General features: G+C 42.2%; 1 protein-coding gene across 2 annotated transcripts in view; it reads right to left on the bottom strand.

Moving 5' to 3' along the window:
* Positions 1–25319, bottom strand: part of RELL1 (RELT like 1) — a 61854-nt gene that overhangs the window by 28364 nt on the left and 8171 nt on the right. For both annotated transcript variants that reach the window (XR_014264520.1, XM_082464582.1), the window contains exon 2: positions 3201–3422. Coding sequence is in view for 1 of the 2 variants with exons in the window: in XM_082464582.1 (XP_082320708.1) it covers positions 3201–3422 (222 nt within the window). In the remaining variant the exon portion in view is untranslated. The remainder of the gene's footprint in view (positions 1–3200; positions 3423–25319) is intronic.

The raw sequence follows: 25319 nt of genomic DNA, 5'->3' as shown, positions 1-25319 counted from the left end.
CCCCGCCTTCTGTTGACAAACACTCAGCCTTGGTTTGCTCATAAGCTCACATATGACTCATCCTGTGCTCTCTCTCTGGCTCAAAGGTCAGTGGGGGTGGGAAAAACCAACAGGCCAGCAAGCTGGCAAGGAATGAAGAAGCTCCCGCACTCCGCCCTTGGGGCCGGCTTGAAGGCTGACCTACTCCAAACGTCACCTTTCTGCAAAAACTGTCCTTTGAGAGGCTGAAAGGGATAAGGAGAGTTACCTACTACTCCCCAAGGCCCTAAAGGGTGGTTGGAAAGTACATCTGTGGAGAAAACAGGACTTCATCTCTCAGCGTTTTCCAAACACAATCCAGCAACTCCATGTTAAGAGGAAAAGCTGAGACAGTCTGAAGTCAATACGAAGGCACCAGCTCTTGCCATATTTTCACTGCAATGTTCACACAACCATTTACTTAATAAACATAGACTCTAACCTCGTAGATTTAAGATACAACTCCCCCAGCAAAGGTAACAGCACAAAAATGGTGAGACGTATTCAGTTTTCCCATCGTTCTTATTGGAATCTAATTCAATAATAGTAAGGGTTAATATTTACTGAGTGGCCATTTGTGACAAACACCAAATATATATTCTCTATAAATTTCACAATAATCTTACAAGGTGGAGATTACTGTTCTCACTTAAATTAAAATTTTAATTAAATTAGTATTAAATTAATGAAATTAAATTTAAGTTAAATTATATATAGCAGCATATATAACATATATAACTTGCCCGAGGCCACAAGGCAAATGAGAGTAAATGATTTAGTAGGTATTTAATAAATGAAAGCAAGGTTTATAACTCTAGGTGTGCTTCCTGTGAAATCGACAGTGACACTACACCACACCATCTGCCTTTAAGATGGATCATTTTGTAAAAGTGTTGGCAAGGATGCAGAGAAAAGGGAACACTTCTGCACAGCTGCTGGGAGTGTAAACTGGTGCAGCCACTGTGGAAAACAATACGGAGGTTCCTCAAAAAATTAAAAATAGAACTACCAGATGATCCAGTCATTCCATTCCCAAAGGAAATGAAAACAGGATCTCGAAGATTTATATGCACTCCCATGTTTATTGAAGAATTATTCACAATAGCCAAGATATGGAAACAACCTAACTGCCCATCAAGAACTGAATGGATAAAGAAAATGTGAGAGATATATATATATAATGGAATAGTATTCAGCCATGAGAAAGGAGGACATCCTGCCATTTTTGACAACACAGATGGACTTTAAGCACATTATGTTTAGTGAAATAAATCACACACAGAAAAAGACAAGTACTGTATGTTATTACTTGTATGTGGAAACTAAAAAAGCCAAAGTTGTAAAAATAGAGAGTGGTTACCAGGGCATAAGGGATGGGGAGAGAGTGAAATGGAGCAGGGCCCTGTGGTCTATACGCCCACGTCCTCTGCCTGCCTTTTGCCTGTGGAAAAACTTTAGCCAAAGAATAAGTTTAATCAGAGAAGTGAGAAAATGCAGAAGCAGAGAAAAGCAGTCAAACAGGACCAGACAATAATAGTTTAGTCACTAAGCAAAGTCAAGCTAAGGCAAGGACCTCTAGTTCCTCCTCAGGGGCTATAGATAATATTCTGAGCCACATCCTGTGAGCTGTCTTACAGATACTGAAACCGCCACCAGATGGAAGGAGTTAACTACATGATGACCAGACTGTAGCCATGACATAAGCTGCCACAATTCTGAGAATTGGCCTCAAGGAAATGGGAAAAAACTGACCCTGGAAGTGAAGATTAACTGCACTTAAAACAATCAAGATGGGCTTCCCTGGTGGCGCAGTGGTTAAGAATCCGCCTGCCAGTGCAGGGGACACGGGTTCGAGCCCTGGTCCGGGAAGATCCCACATGCCACGGAGCAACTAAGCCCGTGCGCCACAACTACTGAGCCTGTGCTCTAGAGCCCGCGAGCCACAACTACTGAAATCCACGCACCTAGAGCCCATGCTCTGCAATAAGAGAAGCCATGTCAATGAGAAGCCCGCGCACCACAACAAAGAGTAGCCCCCGCTCAACGCAACTAGAGAAAGCCCGCGTGCAGCAACGAAGACCCAAGGAAGCCAGAAATAAATAAATAAAATAAACAAATTTATAAAAAACAAAACAAAACAAAAAACCAATCAAGATGACGCTGGTCAGACCACCACATGACTAATTTCAAGATGACTGTCAGAGCTGACTGTGCTGTTTCTGCATGTAGCCCCCTCCCTCCGTCTATAAAATCTCTTTTGCCCCCGATTGTCGGGGGCGGGGGGTAGTCAGCCTTTGGACAGGAGTCCATTCACCCTCCCCCCCACCACCCCGGTTGCCAGCATCCAAAATAAACCACCAACATTGTCTCTTTATTGGCTTTTGAGCAGTGAGCAGCCAAACACCACCTTCGGTTACAATAGGGCAGATGTTGCTTAAGGGTACAAACTTAGAACAAATAGTAAATAAGCCCTAGAGATCGAATGCGCAGTATAGTGAATATAGGCAACAATATTGTATTATAATCATCAAACCTGCTAAGAGACTAGAACTTAATGATTCCCACCCACTAAAAAGAAATGACAATTATGTACTGTGATAGAGGTGCTAAATATCGCTACAATGGCAATCATATTACAATATACAAATGTATCCGATTAACATGTTGTACGCTTTAAGTTTACATAATGTCAATATATAAAAAAAGATGGGGCTTCCCTGGTGGCGCAGTGGTTGAGAATCCGCCTGCCAGTGCAGGGGACACGGGTTCGAGCCCTGGTCCGGGAAGATTCCACATGCCGCGGAGCAACTAAGCCCATGCGCCACAACTACTGAGCCTGTGCTCTAGAGCCCGTGAGTCACAACTACTGAGCCCGCGTGCCGCAACTATGGAAGCCCATGCGCCTAGAGCCCGTGCTCTGCAACGAGAGAAGCCACTGCAATGAAAAGCCCACGCACTGCAATGAAGAGTAGCCCCCGCTCGCCACAACTAGAGAAAGCCCACATGCAGCAACGAAGACCCAACACAGCCAAAGATAAATAAATAAAATAAATAAATTTATAAAAAAAAAAAAAAAAAAGATGGATCATTTGCCTTATAGAGATGGAAAATATACATTACTGGTTTCTGATTTAAAAATCGTCTGCACTCACATTCCCATAAAAAGAATCCAGGTTATTTACCTATCTTTTCAACCTTTTCTTCTTCCACGTCTTGCTCGGCTTCCGTTGTACAACGATAGCCTTTCTTCTTAAGCAGGTGGCAGATGAGGACGCCGAAGAGACCCATGATGAAGAACACGGGGACAAGCGCGTACGCGATGTATTCTGGGTGTCCATTTCCATTGTTCGTGGGCGAGGGCGTCGTCTCAGTTCTGGAGTGTAACGGGCGGCTGCCATCATTGTCTGAGGAAGAAACATGCCCAGCTGCATCAGACGTCTACTGGGGACAAGGAAAATCTGACAGCCTTGGGAAATGTTCCTGTTAAATGCGAGTCTGCTTCCGAAACCACGGGCCACGCAGAGACTGGCAGGTCTGGCAGGCCAGGCACACAGGCTTGTGCTGAAACAGTCTTGAGTTCCCATCCTGTCCCTGCTACTCAGAACCTGGGTCCCACCCTGGGTAATTTTTTTTTAATCCTCTCCAAACCAGCCTCTGCTTCTTCATCTAAAAGAGTACCTACACAGCGTGGAGTGAATGTACAGAGTTTCAGTGAAGGGTCCACACAGAGCAAACACACCGTCACTAGGTGGTATCACAGCAGAGTACTTAGTGGTTAAGAGCACAGACTCAGGAGTCATGGGGTCACATCCTGGCTCTACCGCTTAGCAGCTGTGTGACGCTGGACAATGACTTCATCTCCATGCCTTGGTTTCTTGTAAAATAGGCACACTAATAGTAGCTACCCACCCTTCTAGGCTTGTTATGAAGATGAAATAAATTAATCCATGTAAAACATCCAGAACCATTTCTATAACACAGTAAATGCTCAGCTTGGCTCAACTACATGCCAGGCACCATTCTAGGCATCTGGGACATACCACTGAGCAAAACAAAGATCCCTGTCCTCATGGAGTGTATGTCCCAGAAAGAGTTAGTAAACTGACAGATCTAGTGTATGAAAAAAGAGAGAAAAATCCACGACGGCATCAAGTTTTGGCCCAGGGGTACAAACATAAAAATGGAAGCACGTGCATTTGTTTATTTGTTTACTAACCCAAATTAGCATTTATGGCATGCCCATTATGTGAAAAGCACCAGCTGGGAGCTGGAGAGAGAGTGGAAAATAACACAGCATGACCAACGCCATCTTGGAGCTTGTAGGGTAGTATCGGAAACAGGCACTAAACAAGTGAACACCTGGGCAGGCATGAGAGATTGGGAGAAAGGCCGAGGAAGGTATGCATGGGGCATTAAAAGAAACAGTAATAGTGGGGACCTATTTTATGACTTCAAAAATGGGGCAGCTGGGAAGGGGGCATCTTTGGGAGAGGAGACATTTGCTTTTGGACAAGTCAAAATGCCACATGGACTTACACCAGAGGCAGCCGGATATCTGGGCCCAAGAGCATGCTACGTAGGCTCCCAAGAGGTTCCCATATATGGGGACTGAGTCACATCTATGAAGGAGTGAGAGGGAAAAACAGTGAGCCCGGCTCGTACAATCATAAGATACGGCCAGTTAAGATAACGGAGAAAGAGCCGACTGTGTGGAAAATCAACAAAGTACCAGTTCACACACATAAAATGAGAAGGGAGTTATCAAACAAAGGAGAAGGGACTTCCCTGGTGGCACAGTGGATAAGACTCCATGCTCCCAATGCAGGGGGCCCAGGTTCGATCCCCGGTCAGGGAACTAGATCCCACATGCATGCCACAACTAAGGAGCCTGCCTGCCGCAACTAAGACCCAGCACAACCCAATAAATAAATAAAGATTTTTAAAAAACAAAAACAAAGGAGAGGGTCAGGTAGGATGTGGACTAAAGAAAAATGTGGGATTTCACTGAAGTGAAGTCTCATTATTTGGGATACTCAGATTCTGAAGTAATAAAATGAGCCTTTCTACATCACGGAGAGTCACACATATTGCTTGCTTGAGAAACCCAGAAACTGAAAAGCTAGATGCATTTAACTATAAACTCTCTCAAGAGTATTTTGATGAAAAAAAAAACCAAAAAAACCCCTGTGTTGTAATGATTACATGGGGACAAAGACTAGGTGTGAAGTGACTGCAGCAAATAGTATCAAACAGAGGCCACAGGACAAAAGGCTCTCGCTCTTTCGCATGGAACTATCCATTATCTTTGAACATGAAAGGAAATTGCTGGTTTCTCAGGTTTGTAAAAGGTTGCATGCATTATTTTATCATGCAACCTCTAGAATTTGGCATAATCTATATATTTTTTCTGATTTCTCTTCCAAGAATCAATATAATTAATAAATGAATGAATAAATAAATAAGAGTATACACACACACACACACACACACACACACACACTTCCCTAAACATATGCAAATATATCATCTAAATTAGGGTTTAACCTCAAGACTTACTTTCAGTAAAAACCAGAAATATTCAACTCCTTTTATAATTCTAAGTGTGTTATTTATTAATTCCTTTTTAAAAACACATATGCCATGCAACAGGAATAGGTAAAGCAGGCAACATGCTAAGACTGAAAGAGTTTTACTCAGAATCGTGGTCTGTTTCAATCTGGAGGTGATAATAAATTCTCTTGGGGAAGCAGTAGAAACAGAGATGATGAAAGCAGAGGGGCTCCAAATTGGAGCCAAGCAACTCCTCCTGAATCAGGTGGTTGAGAATGTGTGTTCATCATTAATTTGACATCTAGCAAACCCTTGCAAATACTATGTATTTACAGTTTGTGATTTACAAACATATAGCAGTCGTTTAATCTCATAATTATTGCACCATGGACAAAACTGAAGAAGATATGAATCTAAATTAGTGAAACATGAATTACAGAGATGCACTGTAGTTAAAAAAAGGTCAGACTGCCTGGCATAAATAACAGCTTGGCCACTTACTAGGCATGTCACCTTGGGCAAGTTTTTTAACTGCTAGGTGCTCAGTTTCCTCATCCGTAAAACAGAATCAAAATGATTGTACCTTTCTATGATGACTTTAAAACATGTCCCCAAATTCTTTGGCACTGCTCCCATGGAGAGGTGAGGTCTATATCTCCTCCCCTTGAAGACATAGTCTGTGTTTTGCCTGACCAATAGAATATGTTGGAAGTGATATTTTGTCAGTTTCTAAGCCCCAGGCCTTAAGAAACTGACAGCTTCCACTTCCTGTCTCTTGGGACACTTGCTTTTGGAAGCCAGCCACCATGCTGTGAGGAAACCCAAGCTGCCCCAAGAAGAAAAACCACTAATAGTCATCAACATGACAACTGTGTAATTGAGATACCTTAGAAGTAGACTCTCTAACCTCAGTTGATGCTGCATGGAGCAAAGATGAGGCATTTCTGATGAACCCTGCCCACATTGCAGATTCACAGGCAAAATAAATGATTGTTATTGTTTTAAGCCACTCAGTTTTGTGGTACTTTTTTATATAGCAATAGTAACTGGAAGACTACTTCCTAAAGTCATTGTGAGGATTAAATACATTAATATGTAAAACACTTAAAAGTACGTAGGAAAAGATAAGCACTATAAAAGTGTTTAGTCATCACCTTGATAGAACTGCACTACCCAATATAGTGGTTACCTATTTAAATCAATTAAAAATAAATAAAATTTAAAATTCAGTTCCTCAGTTGGACTAACCACTTTTCAAGCGCTCAATAGTCACATGTGGCTAATTGCTTCCATATTGGACAGGTCAGATGAAGCACATTTCCATCATTGCCAAAATTTATATTGTACAACCCTGTTATAGACTATAAAGAATCACTGAAGAACAAAATGTTGACTGGAGACTCTACTGTGATCTACCTTAACAATTTAATTAAGAATAACTTTTAAATCACAAAGTAACTACTCACAATTAACGCCTAAGATATTTGTTAACTTAGGTAGGCTTAGCTTTCCTTCAATTTACTCTAATAATTTGCTTAGAGATACTGTGTCCACCTTTTTTCTTTATCCCCTGCTGACTCATACCTGAATTCTGAAAAAACTATTTATTTGAGTCCAAATTAATAGTAAAGGTTGTCATAGCATTATTGATAAAAGTCAAAAAACAGCAACGACCTGCATATTTGACAATGGGATAATAATAAAATATCTAAGTCAATCATTATCTATCCATTTGGTGAAATAACACACACCATTTAAAACTATTTATGAAGATTTTGTGAAGATATGGGAACACACGTGATTTAGTGTTGAATTTTAAAAAGTTGGATTCAAAATCTTACATACAGTATGCTCCAACTAGTAAAAAAAAAAAAAAAAAATGCATGAAGGCATAAAATGTACGAGAAATGACCAAAATAATAAGTGATTCTGGGTAACTGAATAATAGGATAATTATTAATTTTATTTTTATGCTTTTCTGTAGTTTTCTAAAATTCTTATGTATGTTATTACTTTTGTACCAAGGCGGTAGACACTTAAAAAAAAAAAAAAAGATACAGAGCAGAGGTTGTCAGCCATTTGGGAGTCACAGATCCCTTTGTAAACCTGTTGGATGCTATGGTTCCTATTCCAAAATTGTGCCTCCAAGTTCTACAAGCTCTAGATGCTAGGTTAATATAAAGGCACGTGATTTGATAAGGATGATTCCCAAGTTTCTGCTTGAGTAACATGGTGGACATTGGTGCCATTCATTGAGATGAGAAATACCTGAAAAAAAATCAAGTCTGCATGGTGCTATGGGTTGAATTTTGCCTCACTCCCAATTCTTATGTTGAAGTCCTAACCCTAAGTACCTCAGAATGTGACTATATTAGGACATAGGATCTTTACAAAGGTAATCAAGTTAAAATGAAATCATTAGGGTGGGCCCTAATCCCATATGGCTGCTGTCCTTTAAAAAAAGGGAAATTTGGAGGCAGACAAGCACAAAGTAAAAGCACCATGTGAAGATAAAGGCAGAGATCAGGATGACGCTTTATAGAAGCCAAGGAACATCAAAGATTGCCAGCGAACCATCAGAATCTAGAAGAGAAGCACTGAACAGATTCTTTCTCACAGCCCTCAGGAGAAGAAACCCTGCTGACCCTGATCTTGGACTTCTAGCCTACAGAACAGTGAGACAATAAATTTCTCCTTTTTAAGTCACCCAGTTTGTGGTACTTTGTTTCAAGGGCCCTAGTTAATATACTTGCTTGGAGAAGACAATAGCACATGTTCAGTTTTGAACATGTAGTGATAAAGGTAAGCACGGAGACATCCAGATGGAAATATCCATTGAGGACCTGAGGAAGAGAAGCCAGGGTTCTACCTTAGAACAGAGAAGAAGTTTCCAGAAGGAATCAGCAGTCAGCTAGGTCAGATGCTTCAAGAGAGAGGAGCTAAAATAGGATGGAAACATAAAATGGTACATCCACTATGGAAAACAGTATAGAGCTTCCTCAAAAAACTAAAAATAGAACTACCAAATGATGCAGCAATTCCATTTCTGGGTATCTATCCAAAGGATTGAAATCACAATCTTGAAGAGATAGCTGCACTCCCATGTTCTCCGCAGCATTATTTACGATAGCCAAGACATGGGAACAACCTAAATGTTCGCTGATGGTTGAGCGGATAAAGAAATGTGACATATACATATAATCGAATCCCATTCAGCTTTAAAAAAGGAGGAAATCCTGCCATAAAGGACAACCAAGATGGACCTGGAAGACATTATGCCAGGTGAAATAAGCCAGTCACAGAAAGACAAATACTACATGATTCCACTTACATGAGGCATCTAAAATAGTCAAATTCGTAGAAAGAGAGTAGAATGGTGGTTGCCAGGAGCCAGCTTTGGTGGCGGGGGGTGGGGGGGGAGGGGTAGTTGCTATTCAACGGAGATAAAGTTTCAGTTATGCAAGATGAATTAAGTTCCAGATATTTGCTGTACAGCATTGTGCCCTCGGTTAACAATACCGTATTGTGCACTTAAAAATTTGTTAAGAGGGTAATTCTCATGTTAAGTGTTCTTATCACAATTTAAAAAAAAATAAAGAAAAGAAATAGAGAAACACCCTAAGAAGAATCTTTAGAAAGAGAATTCAGAAAAACTCAGACAAATTGGGCCACTAGAAAGAGAATTCAGAAAAACTCAGACAAATTGGGCCACATAGAAGTTCCAAAAAACACACGGAAAGCCTTTAGTTGCTGAATCAGGAAGTAACTTGGAATTTTTTTAACTTTTGCCTTGTTGTACTTTGCTCCCTTTCTGTTGCCCCATAGTTTCTTGCAGTAACTTAAAATCCTAAAATAATCTTTAAAATCCTAAAATACATACATACATCATACATAAAATGAAAAAATAAATAAAATAAAATAGGAAGGAAAAAACAGTTGGCAGGAGATCTTTGTGGCCTTGGAGGGACCAGTTTTTCATAGACCAGAAGGTGAAGTTAGATTCCCTGGGTTGAGGAGCAGAAACAGGTCAGTTTGCTCTTTCTAGAAGCCCACTGTGGGCATTAAGAGTAAGGGAGTTCACTTTCAGCATGAAGGGAAGAAATTTTTATTTGGAGTTTTGAATTTTTTTAAAGTGGCTGAAACCAAAGTGTTTATTTACATGCAGAAGACAAGGAGCAAAAAGGAGACGGATTAAAAACTTGAATAGGAAAAAAGATACTTCGTCCTGAGGCAGGGTGTCCATGAGTTAGTTCTTTATGGTGGATGGAGGGGAGGTGAGCGAACAGATGCCTGAATATGAGAGATGGCATCTCTTGAGAACTAGAGGGGCCAGGGCAGAAGAGGGGCTTACGGAGACAGCGAGGCTTAGTGGAGAGACAGAAGGAATGTGAGAGGCCAGTGAAAGGACTGCAAAGCCATTCGGGGCACAGCTGAGATGTGCACCCCAAACCTGTAACTGGGCTAACTCATGCAGGGTGGGCCACCCGAGCAGGAAAGAGAATAAGAGACCCAAGGGAATCAGACACCAGGGATCATGGTCAGAATGGAAAGTAGGCTGAACCAGAGGCAGGAAGGGGATGGTTTCAGGTGGGAGGGTTCCAAAAGTGATGGAAGTCTGGCTCAGACTAATTTGTTATTCCTCTGTAACTACTAACAATAAGCACCACCCCATTTATGGAGCATTTGCAATCCAGCACTAAGCCAAGCACTGAATCTTCACAATAAACTTATGACATAGTTACTGGTATTCTCCCCACGTCACAGATGTGGAAAGGAAGCACAGAAAGGTCAAGCAGCCTTCCCAAGGTCACAGAGCTGCTATACGTCAGTGGCTGGATTCAAACCAGGCAGTCTGGATCCTGCCTGCTTGGACGCTGCTTCCTCTTACCTGACCTGAGGTCATCATTTACCAACTCTTCTGTTAAAATGCTAAATGCTGGTTTGCTCTCATATTTCACAACTTAGATTAAAGGCTCCCCACATCGCAAAACTATAGATTCCAATTAGCACAGCTGGAAGTAGGATGTTTTGAAAATGCCCACCACCAGACCTCAGAGCAGCTTACCCGATGAACAACTGCAAAACTCTTTTTTGTCCCCCATCTCTGACCTCCCTTCCAACTCCCAAATCACAGCCCACCTTATGCAGACCACAACCTCAGGTCCCTCAGCCTCTTCAAAACAAGCCCATCACCCCATCTCCAGTATCCTCTGCACACAGCAAGAGCCATAGAAACAGAGAGCTCTCAGCTCTTACTGATAAAAGTGATTCCCCTCCACATTACAAGTAAAACAGGTCCAGCAAAAGCCAGCGGTTATCAAAATCCTTAGCGTTTTTCTTAGACCCAGCCAGGTTTGGTTAATTCACCGTATTTTGAAGACCCACTATGTACTGTGCTTTGCCAAGATCCTATTGACAAAGTCACAAAAGAAGATGTTATATAAAAAACATTAAGACAGCAAGAAACTGACGAAGAGTTATGAGGAATGGCTCGAAGTCAACCCAAAAAATCAAAAGCAGTTTTCTAGCTTGGTTTCCAAGTAATACTTATATTTCTAACTGACCCCAATGGTCAGAGGAGCTGAGAAGAAATGGCGCAGAAATGGCATTCCTCAAACCCAGTGGGCATAGCTCGAGGGTTGCTAAAATACACATAATGGGGATGACGGTAATAACCTGAGACTCCAGAGGCCCTTGTGACTTCTCCTAAGCAGCTTTGTTCCAACCAGGGCCAAGAGCATTTTGATGGTTCTGATAGCAATTCTTCCTCCCCTATCAGGAAAGGGTGTACATTCTCAGAAGCTAGGGTTTCCCAGCAGTGACCCAACAACTCTGTGATGGGAAAAGGACTTGGCTGGTAAGTAGATAACCCACTAAGCTTGGCTGGAACCTTGTTTTTAAACACACAGATACACACCTTATTTTTTTTCAGCAAACATTCAAATCACAGTACCCAAAAGTAGTCTATTTTTGATTTAGGTTACTGACTAAGATGGCTAGATATGCATTTTTCTAAAGGGGTTTTTCTTCCTCCTGCTTTGTCCCCAGCTACCTCTGTGATACTGAACAAGTTCCTTCACCCCTCTGCACCTTGGTTTGCTCAGCTGAAACATTATGTGCTGGACTTCCCTGGTGGCGCAGTGGAAAAGATTCTGCGCTCCCAATGCAGGGGGCCCGGGTTTGATCCCTGGTCAGGAAACTAGATCCCTCATTTATGCTGCAACTAAGAGTTTGCATGCCACAACTACAGAGCCCTCGAGCCACAACTAACACCCAGCGCAACCAAATAAATAAATAAATATTTTTTTTAAAAAAGAAAATTATTAACCATTTAAAAAAAAATTATGTGCTAGAACCAATGTCTTTCCTGGTTCTCAAAGTTCCATATTCCCCAACCTTTTCCAGCCCCAACCACATTCACTCTGGGTTGATGCTACTGGAGAGGAAAACACAAGCCCACCCTCCCGTGTCCACAAGGCAAAACCCAAAAAACTCTGAAACAAAAGGTTTTATACCTCATTTCATAGCAAAACCAAATCTGACAAATTCATTGGTAGCAAAACCTGTTCTGATCTGATGTGAGGCTATTTACAACCTCTATTCCGCTGAGTCTGCTGCATAATCATTAATATATTTGATTAGATCTCTTGAGGGGGACTTACATATTTAGAGTTTAGGCCATGGGCCCCAAGGGTTTCTGACGGTCACAACCCTATGAGGTGGGTACTATTATTTTAGAAAGAGAAGCTGGAGGTTAGGGAGGGTACGTCACTTGCCCAGGGTCACATGGTTGAAAACTGGTAAGAGCCCGGAGGAAAACCCAGGCAGATCCTGTTTCAGGACAGAGCCTTTCAATCCTACTCTGGCAGAGCTAAGATCTACTAGCTCCTGAAAAACAACCCCCTTTATTAAGCTAATTGTTTAAACACGGTTTAAATCAATTATGTACACTAATGAAAGGGGAGAATGCAAAGCAAACTCCACAAAACAAAATCATCCCCAAACTGTTTCTGGTTTTAGCTGTGGGGATAACCGAAACCATAGAGCTTTTAAGATATTCCCCCAGCGCCAGTGATTGAGACACAGCATTTGCCCAAATTTTAAAAACTTAAAATGTATGAAGAGAACAAACAAGCTTATATGGAAACTGGAAAACAATGGAAGTCAGTATATAAATAAGTGCTAAACTTTGTAGTGGAACTTCAGGCAGCTGCCAACTTCCAAATGACTCCCAGATAAGCAGCTGCTACGGTCCCACCCTCCCCAACCTCCCCAACTCCGCAGCTGTGACTAGGCAGGGTGGGACATCCAGACAGGACCCACCTGCCCAGAGTCTACTCACCCATGATACAAAGTCCCTCCCAAAGCATACAGCTACTCAGTTACCTCTATCTTGTCAAATTCCTTGAAATGCTCCGCTGATGCTGGAAAACTCTTGATACTGGACAGTAAAACCCACTAGGGGAACAGATGGAGGCCCAGAAAGCTTCCCCAGCAAAACATGCATAAATCAGCAATGTCCGGCTATGAACCCCTGATTTACAGATGCATTTGGCTAAGAGGTCCCTGTACCCTGGGGCTGGGGGTCTGGCCAAAATGGAGAGCTCAGGGCAGCAGGAGCCCCCCAGGATCCGGAGACAGGCATTAAGCGTGGGAGAGTAAAACAGGGAGGGGCAAGTACACAAAGATTTCAAAGTTCCTTCCCTCCCCCAGTACTTGGCTAAATGTGGCTTCAAATAGATTTTGTTAGAAACTAATAGGACAAAATGCGGTTAGTAAACCTTGACTGGAGCCTGATTCCAAATTCTAAACAATAATAAAAATTTTAAAACAGCAATAAAGGATATTTTGAGGTCAACAGGAAAATGGCATAGACAGTAGTACAAATTTATTTTTTTTTTTTTTAGCTATGATCATGGTATTGCAGTTATGTTGAAGGAAGTCCTTAATCCTACAAGACGATGGCAGAGGGATTTAGGGTGAAATGTAACACTGTCTGCAACTTGATTTCAAATAGTTCAGCAAAAAAAGTAGGTAGATAGAGGTATGTGGATGGGTGGATGGGCAGATAGATAGACAGGGTGAGCAAGTGAATATGGCAAATTACTGAAACCAAGTGGTTAGTGTACAGCAGTCCACTTTACTATTCTTTCAACTTTTCTATAATAAAAGTTCACAAAGTCCCATTTTATCATTTTTTAAATACCCTTTATGGGAGCCTAATTATTATTTTTTTTTTAATTTTTATTTATTTATTTATTTATTTATGGCTGTGTTGGGTCCCCGTTTCTGTGCGAGGGCTTTCTCCAGTTGCGGCAAGCGGGGGCCACTCTTCATCGCGGTGCGCGGGCCTCTCACTATCGTGGCCTCTCTTGTTGCGGAGCACAGGCTCCAGACGCGCAGGCTCCGTAATTGTGGCTCACGGGCCTAGTTGCTCCGCGGCATGTGGGATCTTCCCAGACCAGGGCTCGAACCCGTGTCCCCTGCATTGGCAGGCAGATTCCAAACCACTGCGCCACCAGGGAAGCCCCTAATTATTATTTTTAATGGGAAAATGCATTTCAATTTCCAACCCAATTACTCAAAAAGGAACGTCTGGAGCACAACCCTTCCCTAAGCTGCAGTTCCTTTGTATAAGTACCATAGGAGTTGAGAAGGGAAGTAATTAGTGTGGATCCAGGAAGAAAAAGGACTTTATATTAGGTTTCAAAAGAAAAACTTAATTTGGCTGGACAAAAAAGGGAACAAACATTCTTGACAGGCAGGAGGTTGGGGGACAAAACTGAATTACTCCTGAACCCCAAGTAGCTACCAGAACAAAGAACTGAAACTGGGGTGATGTCAATATAAAGAAACAAAGACACAAAAACTATGATGGAAACTATAAATATTTACCATCTCAGGTTTCCATTTAGACTAGAAGGGGAAAACTAACTTTGCAAAGTAAGAGAAAGTCCCTAGCATTCTCCACAACTGTCTTGGATTTACCAATTCTTCAAGAGCACCAAAAGATTGAAAAAAACAGAAAAGAGCTACAGCCCCACAGCTACTCCTTGGGAAGGAATTCAGTTCAGGACACCAGTGTTTTGAGAAGTCAAGGATCTCAACTTCTGGACTCTTCCTGAATCTTCCAGAATACCTCAAACAGTGGTTTGCATTCAGATGACACAGAAGGCTCATCTGACCTGAGCTCACCCCACATGGGGCAAGGTCAGCTTGCCAGTGTCTGCATTGGGACACAGGCCAGGAAGCCACCCACCATGCCTCTAAGACAGAAAAGCCTGAGGAGTCCCAAGGGGACTCCAAGGGGTGGGGCACATCATGGGGTCCTCAGAGAGGGGTATAAGCGAGGGTGATGCCCAAGGGGCTGCAGGGACTGGGAGAGCTCAGCAGTTTGGACCCCAGCTGAATCTCCCCCCTCCTCGTTTCCTATTCTACCCCTTCCTCTGCCCCTTCTCTTTCTCTTGCTATTTTCAGTGTTGTCCATTTGGGGATTTTTTTAATCTTTAGTTACTGTAGCACTGTCAGTCTCCTGGAGATGGGGTGGGTGGGTGGCTGGAGGACAGGAGTGGAGTGAGACTTTGACTGTAGACCCTTCCTCACCTTTCAAATTGTAAATTACATCAACTCAAGAAAAAGTAGAATTTTTTAAAAGACATTTGCTTGATATGACTGCAAAGCAATGGGCTTCAGAAATTTAATAATCACTTCAGATTCTTTTCTAAAGGTGGTGTGTTATAAGGAATGAGTTGCTACGTTAAGGTAACTGTGGGCAGCATTTACCGAGTGTTTGCGGTGTTTCATGCACAATTCCATTTCATTTCCACATCTTAAGGTAGGTTGTCTCATTATCCCCATGCGCAGATGAGGAAAATAAGGCCCATGGGGGTTCAATAACAAGTCCTAACATATAGTGGGACAGGATTCAAGCCAAGCCTCGAGACCCCAGGGCCCTGCACTCTTATCCACATTGTTTAGCAGCGTCTGTAAGAGTGGAGATTGGTTTTCAGTTTTACCTAGTAAGTGACACATGCCTCACAGTAAACAGGTGGCTTAAACCATCACCAGTTCAGCACAGAGTTGGGCTGGAGCCCAGGTCTGCATCCACCCACCCGAATGCCCTTAAACACTAAAAAGGTGCCTCTCGCCAAATGACCCTATCATGTGTGATAAACATTGGAATCTGCATGCATCTTGTTAAATGTAAGAATCATCTTCATGAAAAAGTATTAAAGTCAGCTACAGCAAGATAAATTTGTATTGACTTCATTTTTAAACATATTCTCAGCAGCATAAAATTTCCCAATATTAATTTCTACTACAAAAAGCAAAAGATCACTCTAAAGTAGAATGCTATTTTACTGCTCCATAACTATTATGAAAGTAAAAGGAAGACTTTTTTCTATCTATTGAAAAGCATCTTGTTCACAGGTATGTTTTCACATTATTACTCACAAACTATTATACTTAGAAGCAATTCAATAGTTGTCACAAACATAATTTGTGCTAACAATGTTAGTTGCATGGCACCTAAAAGTCTTTCAGAAAGAAAGAAGGAAGGAAGGAAGGGAGGGAGGGAAAGAAAGAATGGAAAAGGAAAAAGAAAATCTTCAATCACATACATTATTAGCGGGAGACATCATATAAGATATAAAAGTTTCCGCTCAGATGACACTTGACGCTGTCATTGTCTTATCTGAAAAGTCTAATCCCAAGGAAGTAGCCAAGAGGGTGGATGAGATCCTCATTTTGCAAATAAATCAGTGGTCTAACATGACCTCACTGGGGAGATACAGAAATGAGCTAGGCAGAAGAACCAACACTCAAGAACCACTGAGAGCCCCCCCACCCACTTCATGACAAGCACATCTCTCGGGCATACTGTGGTCAACGTTAGGAAACCCAACGTGGGTGACAGAACTTGCAGGAAAAGCCTGATTTAAGTCAAACACTCCTGTTTCCCCAAGTAGCGAGGAGAATGTCCTAAGCTTGTACCCTGAACCCCTATCAATCACAGCTCCTGGAACACGGTAGGAGCACTTTGAACTTTTGCCGCATGCAACCTGCGAATTGTGAAAGCAGGTTCCATCCTTCCAGAAGGATTCCTCGATTACTGATCAAGCGTCCACTTTCACTGCAACTGGATCAGCAGTTTTGTTAAGATGCTATTTGGTGGGACAGAATGTCCAATGCACTTGTACCTTCATTTGCCAAATGCTGACAGTTTTTAAAAACTTATATAAATAAGTTCTTTTCAGAGCTGGACGACTGATCCACCCCATAGCTTTACCCACTTGTTGGGTAAGCCCTTTCCAAAAGATGTAAATATACCAGCAAACCCCTGTCTGTACTCATCCAAATCAACGGAAGGTTCCAGATAGCAAAGATTCAAAGGAAGGCCACGAATGGCAGCACGCTCCCAAGCCCAGCTTTAGGAACTGGCCCTCCACTGGATTTTCACAGGACTCCATCATTTTCCACACTGCCGCGTCCGTCAAGGAGTGGAGCTGACGTACCCTCACCAAAGGCGCTGCCCTCTTTCCACAGGGATGCAATCCCTAACCGATCTGTTCCTGAACATTCCTCGCAAGAGGTCAAGCAGGGACTAGGTTAGGAATTATTTAAACTACGGGAGGAAACTAACCAGCAAGTGCCAGGACAAAACCACCAAATGGGGAGAGGACAGGCCCAGATAGTCTATTTCTGGCAGAAACTGCAAGAGGGGGGCCCAGGGAGGAGGGGGTTCCCTTAGGAACCAGTGACCGCCCTGGAGCTCCGCAGAGAGGGCGCTGACTCAGAGGACCAGGCCACCAGGAGCTAGGTCCCCGGTTTCTGGCTACAACCCGCCCCTGCCAGAGTGGGAGTACAGCCAAGTAATTTCTACCGTGCAGAAGACAACACGAATTACCCACGTGGGAAAACGAGGGGTGTTGCGGAGCCGGGTGGGCTTCAAAAGGGAAAACTGCCGGGTGACAGGCCCTACAGAGGGAGAGAGGAATTTAGTGACTGATTCTCCAGGGGTGTGTTGGGCGTTCACCATCCCACATCCAGGGCCTCTGGGAGTTCAACCACTATACCACCAGTCACTAAGAGCAGCAAACCTCTACCGAGTGCTTATTTCTGAGCCGGGCGTCCTTACTCGCGTTATCTTTTTTTTTTTTTTAATCTTCAGGACTCTTAGATAGGTGTTGCAATGAAACCCATCTTAGAAATGGAGACATTAAAGAACAAAGTATTGAGGTCAAGGTCACTCATCTGGGGAATGGCCAGGATTTGAACCAAGGTCTGTTGCAAGCAGGGCCCAAGCTCTCAACCAAAGCTGCTCCCTAGAAAGAAAGAAGGCAAAAAGCAGAAGCTAGCTTTTTCTTACTTCCTGCCTGTGAGACCCCAGGCAAGACCATTAACTTCCCAGTGCCTCAGTTTCCTCATCTCTAAAATACAGATAATAATAGAATGGTTTCTGAGCAGTAATGATATGAACTCAGGTTTAGCCGAGGTCCTAGCACAGAGTAAGTGCTCAATAAACATTAGCTAGCATTGCTGTGATGCTTGTTATTAGAGGTAATAAGTGTAAACACTGCTATCCTCACAAAGCTTCCAGCTCAGCTGGGAATACAAAGCCAACAGACAGGAAAAGACACTGAAGCACTTGAGCCCAACTGGAGGGGCAGAGTTAAATGTGGGGGCAGAGAAATACCTTAAACCCTGGAGGTGAGGGAGCAGCTGCCCAAGGCAGCACCGCGGGGGCCAGTCTGCAGCTCCCATAACGCTGACATCAGTCCAGTTTCTATTCCTTCCAGGAACAGGAAGGGGTAACAATTAAACAGAAAACTACAAAAGTCCTAAATGCAGGGTTTTCCAATTAGTCACAGGTTAAGCCAGGCAGTGTTCCTGCTAGACAGGCACGTGGCCAGCCTTCTGTGAATATGGGAACTGGCGAGCAGAGATGGTATATGTGGGGGGCCACGGTCCTGTCCTGGGGAAGTCATGAAGTCCTCTGCCGGGAATTCTCCCCTGGGGCTGTTAGAGAGAGCAAAGGAACAGGAACTAAGATAGAAAATAAAGACCATTTCGGAAAAGGCAAACAAAGGCAAGATTAAACAGAAGTAATTAGGAAAACCCTAGATATAGAGAACCTGATTTAAGGGGAATAAATGAACGTCAGTAGCCTGAAACTCAAATAAGAACTCTGAAAACCAGTAGCAAGGGTAAGACACACAGGAAAATACTATTAATATTAGTCACGTACTGATGCATACTTTGTATAATTACTATTCCAAGCACTTTACAGGTATGAACTTGTTCAACCTTTACAATAACCCTATGAGGTAGGCACTATTGTTTTCAACCCCATCTTACAGATAGGAAAACTACAGCACAGAGAGGTCAAGTAACTTATACCAGGTCACACAGCTAGCCAAGAAGCAGAGGTGAGATTTTAATCCAGGCAGCCTGGCTCCAGAGCCCCATACTCTGTGCTCAATTGCCTGTGAGAGTTACCAGTTTTGAAATTCAGTAAAGTTCCACAAAATGGGATTATCCATAGCTCATCTCTATGTTGAGTTAGTGTCTTGAGTAGACTAATCTATGAGTAATTATTACTCATCTATTTCAATAAGAAACCTAGAATGAGAGAATGGTTTTCCCTAGTGAGTCAACTATTGGGAAGAGAAGGTGCATTTAAGTTATAGTCTCTCCAGGTCAATGTATCTATTTTTTTGGCATTAAATACCTATTTCAAAAAAAAAAATCCTGTTACCATTATAAGAAACAAAATCAAAAAGCCATCTGATCTACACTCCACAATGTTGAAATTGCTGATTACTTATTGAAAATCCTAAACTTCCCTTTGTTTTAAAACAATAGAAACTATTTGTATGATGGGATCGGATTTGCCATATCCCTTTGCCAAAATGATCGAAATTGTTAATAAAAAATGTTAAGTGAAGAAATAAACACAAAGCAGTATTTTGAGCTAACATGATCTCAGTTTTATTGAGACAAATTTTTTTTTTAATTTATTTATTTGGCTGCATTGGGTCTTCGTTGCTGTGCATGGGCTTTCTCTAGTTGCGGCGAGCGGGGGCTACTCTTCGTCACGGTGCTCGGGCTTCTCATTGCAGTGGCTTCTCTTGCTGCGGAGCACGGGCTCTAGGCGCGAGGGCTTCAGTAGTTGTGGCTTGCAGGCTCAGTAGTTGTGGCTCGCGGGCTCTAGAGTGCAGGCTCAGAAGTTGTGGCGCATGGCCTTAGTTGCTCTGCAGCATGTGGGATCTTCCCAGACCAGGGCTCGAACCCATGTCCCCTGCATTGGCAGGCAGATTCTTAACCACTGTGCCACCAGGGAAGTCCCATCTCAGTTTTTTGAAAGAAAAAGTACCAAAATGTTTACACAAAACTATGGCACAGAGAGGTCAAGTAACATACCAGGTCACACAGCTAGCAAATAGCAGAGGTGAGATTTTAATCCAGGCAGCCTGGCTCCAGAGTCCCATACTCTATGCTCTATTGCCTGTTATCTCTGAGTAGTGAGATTACAAGTTATTTTTATTTTCTTTTTAGTATTTTGTATCTTTTGTTGGTGGAACTTGGGAGTATATATTTTTTTCTTTTTTCCCTGTTAGTATTTTCTCAAATGCCTTTTTTTTTTTTTTAATATTTATTTATTTGGCTGCGCCGGGTCCTAGTTGCGGCACGCGGGATCTTCGTTGCCGTGTGCAGGATCTTCCTTACGGAATGCAGGATATCTTAGTTGCTGGCATGCTAACTCTTAGTTGTGGCATGTGAGATCTAGTTCCCTGACCAGGGATCGAACCTCGGGCCACCTGCGTTGGGAGCGCGGAGTCTTAGCCACTGGACCACCAGGCAAGTCCCTTAAATGTCTTGATGGCAGTCACGACAGTTGTTTTTTTTTTTTTAAACTTCAGGTAGAAAGTCAATAAGAACTTAATTTCTATTAAGTTTGAACCATATGAAACTGTTGTCACTGTAGGTCAAAAACAGTAGAATATTGGTAATTTCCTGTGGTTTATCCTAATAGTAATATTAATGCTGTGGAGGTAAACCAAAGCACTGAAAATCCCTTAGTGAGGAGACTACCTATAACTGCAATCCATAATACTTACATGCTAGATATTTCCACTGACTGAAGGCAGAGAAAAGGCTATGAAATCTTTGGTCTACACCTTAGGAGAGACGGGTCAATGGAAACCACAGAGTGGTGTAACTTCTACTTTATTACACTATAAAACACAATGTAAATACATAAATAATAAGGCATTGGCCTGATAACTTTTTTTCTTTCCCACTATACTTTTTTTTTAAAGGACTTTTCAGTCTTTAAATAGTAAACCACCATAATTTCAGAGATTATTACAGCCACAATGTTTTAATATTATGCATTGATATTTCACAATAAGAAAGACTTGACTGCTTCATTTTCCAACAACTAATTCTCCATCACCAACTGGGCATCCTGCAATGCAATTCATTTCTGACACCAATTGCCTGGAGTTAGTGCAAACCCCACGTTAGACACCGGCTGCAAATGGCATCTAACCACTTAACCAGGCTAACCCACTACAAAGTCAGGGCTTCCCATCATCTCCCTCAGGTTCGACAATTTGCTATGATGGCTCAGAGAACTCAGGAAAGCGCTATACTTATTGTTTATAATTTTATTATAAAGGATACAACTCAGGAACAGCCAAATGGAAGAGATGCGTAGGGCAAAGAATTGGGGGTGGGGAGGGGAGGTGGCGCAGAGCTTCCATGCTCTCTCCAGACCCACCACCCTCCCAGCACATCCATGGGTTCACCAACCCAGCAGCCCCTTTAGCCTCCTTGTTTCAGAGTTTTTATCGAAGTTTTAAGAAATTTCACTGCATAGGCATGATTAATTAAGTCACTGGCCATTGGTGATTAACTCAATCGTCAAAACCTCACCCTTCCCTGAGTTCAGGGGATGCAGCTAAAAGTTCCAAACCACTATAATCATGAAGTTGGTTCCTCTGACAACCTGCCCTCATCCTGAAGCTATCTAAGGGCCCACCAAGAGTCATTCATTAGGGTGAACTCAGGTATAGTCTAAAGGGCTCATTAAGAATAACAAAAGACACTCCTATCACTCAGGAAATTCCAAGGGTTTATGAGTTTTGTGCTAGGAACATGGGACAAAACTCAAATATATATATATATATATATATATATATATATATATATATATATATATATATATATATATATATACACACACATATACATACATACATACATATATATACACACACACATATATATACACACACACACATATATATAGCCTTTATTATACCACATTGACTCAAAGTCAAGAGTCTTATTTATATATCAAGGTGCATCACTGAAAGACATGGAAAGGATCAACTACTTTATCATATGGTTCAAGCAAAAGAATTCTCCTTCCTTCCTTGAAGACTCCCCGCTTCCTATCCCACCGGCTCCCAGGCACTAAGACACAACAAGTCCTCTGTCTCTGTAAGCACTATGTCCATAATGTGAAGGTACCTAATGTACACTAAATTACTTGCAAGTGAGTTATTTTTCCTCCCCCAAATCTATTCGGTCACGTTATAAGAAATCAAGGGACAAAGGAAACGGACTTGCCAGAAGTGACGGAGAGATAGAGCCCTTAGCCAAGCAGGGTTTTATTAATCAACGCAGTGTTGATCTGCATGTTTTATTTAAAGACACGACCCTAAACACTGATGGCCAGCACTGCCCTCCTGACCTGGGCTCGCCCGGAGAGAGAAGAAAACAATGAGAACTTGACCAACAATAGCTAGCGCAAAAGCTGGACATGCACAACAGTCCTCTAAAAATAAATGTTAAGCAATGAAGAATTCAAGAGGCAAGATGATTTGTACAATTTCCTTTACCATTCATGAGCACTTTCTGGCCTTCACACCACCAAGACGATACACTGCACTTACTTCATGACTCTAATTTCCCAGCAAACTTTGAAAACTTGTTTCTATCTATATATCATATGCATTATATTAAACCTATACACTATATGGGTCATATTTGTATTACTTACAAAGGACTATATTATCCGTTTGGTCCTCCAAACAACTTTGAGATGTATAAAGAACAGGTATATTCATTCTCTCTCCCTCTCCTTCCCTCCCGCTCTCCCTGCCCACCCCCAACCCTCCCCACCTTTTCTCCAGATGAGGAAACAGCACAGCAATCTCAACAGCCTTGTTGAAAGTACTGAGGCCATGTCTGGTACTCAGGTCTTACTCAGCTCAGCATCTGGAGCTCTTCCGTCACACTGCAAGCCTGAGGGCCCTTCTGGTCCCCTATCCCCCACTGCACCCCATCCTTAGCCCCCAACTGCCTGCACAATCAAGCACCTAGTTTCAGGAGCCCCACAGCCTAGCCTCAACCTGCGCTCTGCAGTCTCACCGGGTCTGCACTGACCTCTCCTGACCTATCTCCACACCTCTGCACAAACTGTTCCTTTTGCTGGGCTGCCATCCCCGCACTCCCCTTTAAGGTCCGCTTAAAATGCCAAGTTTTAGGCTCTCAAGGCTTTTCCATCCCTTCTATCAGAAGGAAAGTCTCTCTCCTCTGTGATCCCACGTGGCACTTTGTCTGTAGGTCTCTGATGATACCAAATACATCCTCCCTGTTATTCTATAACAATTTGTATTCATAGCTTATCTCCTCCCCCTTCTCAATCACAAGTTAGTAGAGAACGGAAACCAAGTTTGTTGTTCATTTTATATACCTACACAACACCTAACAGTAGCTCAAAGAAGGGCCTCATTTTTAAATGAATTGCATGCTGTTTGTATGGAATATCTACATGTTTTACCTGCAAAGACTATTAAGACACTGACTTGGCAATCATGCATGGGAAATGAGTTTTACCTTCAAAACCCAGCTTCCTTGGCCCTATCATCTGGCTTTAAGCGATAGCCCATGCCTCTTTTCTTCTTCCTATGGGTGGGTGTTTTGTGTTTTGCTTTAATAGAGGAGGAGGAGGTTGGAAAGAATTGAGGAAGCCTCCGAAGCATTCAGGCCATACAACTATATAGCACAAACATGCAAAGAAAGATGAAGGAATGCCTGTCCATTAGCCATCTGCCACTTCACCAATGCCAGGAAATTCCGGGCTGCCGTTTCTTATAATGTGAATAATTCACATGATTGTGTTGGAGACTTCCAGCTATGGAGAGCCGTTGGAATATTTGAAAATTAGTGTTCCAGAGTTATACTGTGAGACAGAAAACCCAGTGAATTCTTCCAACTTTTACCCGTTACAGGAATCTCAGAGAACCACATTATGTTCGTATATGCATGGGGGAGGAAGGATTGGCATGTTACTGATATTGAAAAGAATTTGTTGTTTTTCTGTGACCCTTACCTATCACGTGACATTTTATGTACAGGTTCTTTATAAATCTCCGACTACTCAGCTAAACTTAGCTGGCCACTTAAGAAGGGTAATGGCATAATTGTTTAATCTGTGTCTTTTCAGGAAACTGAAATAGATTTTTAAAAATATCTCCCTCACACCAAAACTTTATAAAAATCATTTCAAAATCTAATGACATGTAAATTGAATTAGTCCCTTCAAATATTTACTCTAAAAGTAAACAGACAATTCCTGAAGAATTCCTTAGATAATCGCTCATTTTCCACTAAGAACAAAATCTACATTCAATTAATAAACTGCCTTAGTTTTTCTCTTTCAGTAGATGGCCCTACAATGAAAAAGTAAAAAAATAATAATAGTAAATAAATATAAGACCATCCTTCCACCGGTAGCGCTGAGCATGGAGTACATGCAATTTCACATAACAACAAAGAACATTTGAGAACAATGAACATATATATAGCTTTGGCTTCCCCTCATCTAGGACGTGAATGAGACATTTCACTTCTCTTCGTCTTGGTTATCCCTCTGTACATCTGTTTCCTCATCGCTACAAAACAGAATACAGCAAAGTGCTCCTCTTAGAGGTTGCAAGAAATAAACCTGATCAAGTAATCAAATATTTGAGTGTGTCTTATATGCTCTGCTGTCTAGTTAACACAAAACACAGTGGAAACAACTGCCTATGATTCTGTGTTAAATAACATACTATAGATCCAACATGTATTCATGGACTCGAGATGTATATTCACAGGAGATAAAATCACTGAGAATGCCTAGGAAGGTTTCCTGGAAGTGTTATCCTAGAGCTCAGCTTCAAGGATGGGCAGGAAAACAGGACAACTAGCCCATGAAGAGGGGATGGATTTCCAGGTTAAGATACTTAGCATCATTTGGGAAGCAGTTAGAAATGCAAATTCTCCAGTCCCTTCCCAGAGCTACAGACACTGGAGGAGGGGGAGAGTGATCTATCTGTGTTGTGACCAGCATTCTAGTTAATTCTGATGCATGCTCAAGTTTAGGGACCAATGCTATGGCTTTGCTCGTTCTCACCTCCTCTGTTCCACAACCACGTGTCCCCTTCACCTGGCTAATGCCGACACTTTTACAACTATAAATTCAAACTTCATTTCCTCTAGAAAGTCTTGCTCAACCTGTACTCAACTCTTGTCCCACCCCCAGCCCCGGTATTCTGGCCCTGTGCCATACTTTCCTTATTGAGGTAGTAATGACACTTTATCATTATTGCTTGTTTAATCGTCCTCCCTGATAACCTGCACTGGCTCCGTAAAGGCACAGACTGTGTCTATTTTGTTCGCATCACTTCATC

The sequence above is a fragment of the Balaenoptera physalus genome, assembly GCF_965194825.1.
Source record: "Balaenoptera physalus genome assembly, chromosome: 5".
Classification (NCBI taxonomy): domain Eukaryota; kingdom Metazoa; phylum Chordata; class Mammalia; order Artiodactyla; family Balaenopteridae; genus Balaenoptera; species Balaenoptera physalus.
Note: the sequence above shows the minus strand (reverse complement) of the source record. Positions and strands in the feature narration are given on the sequence as shown.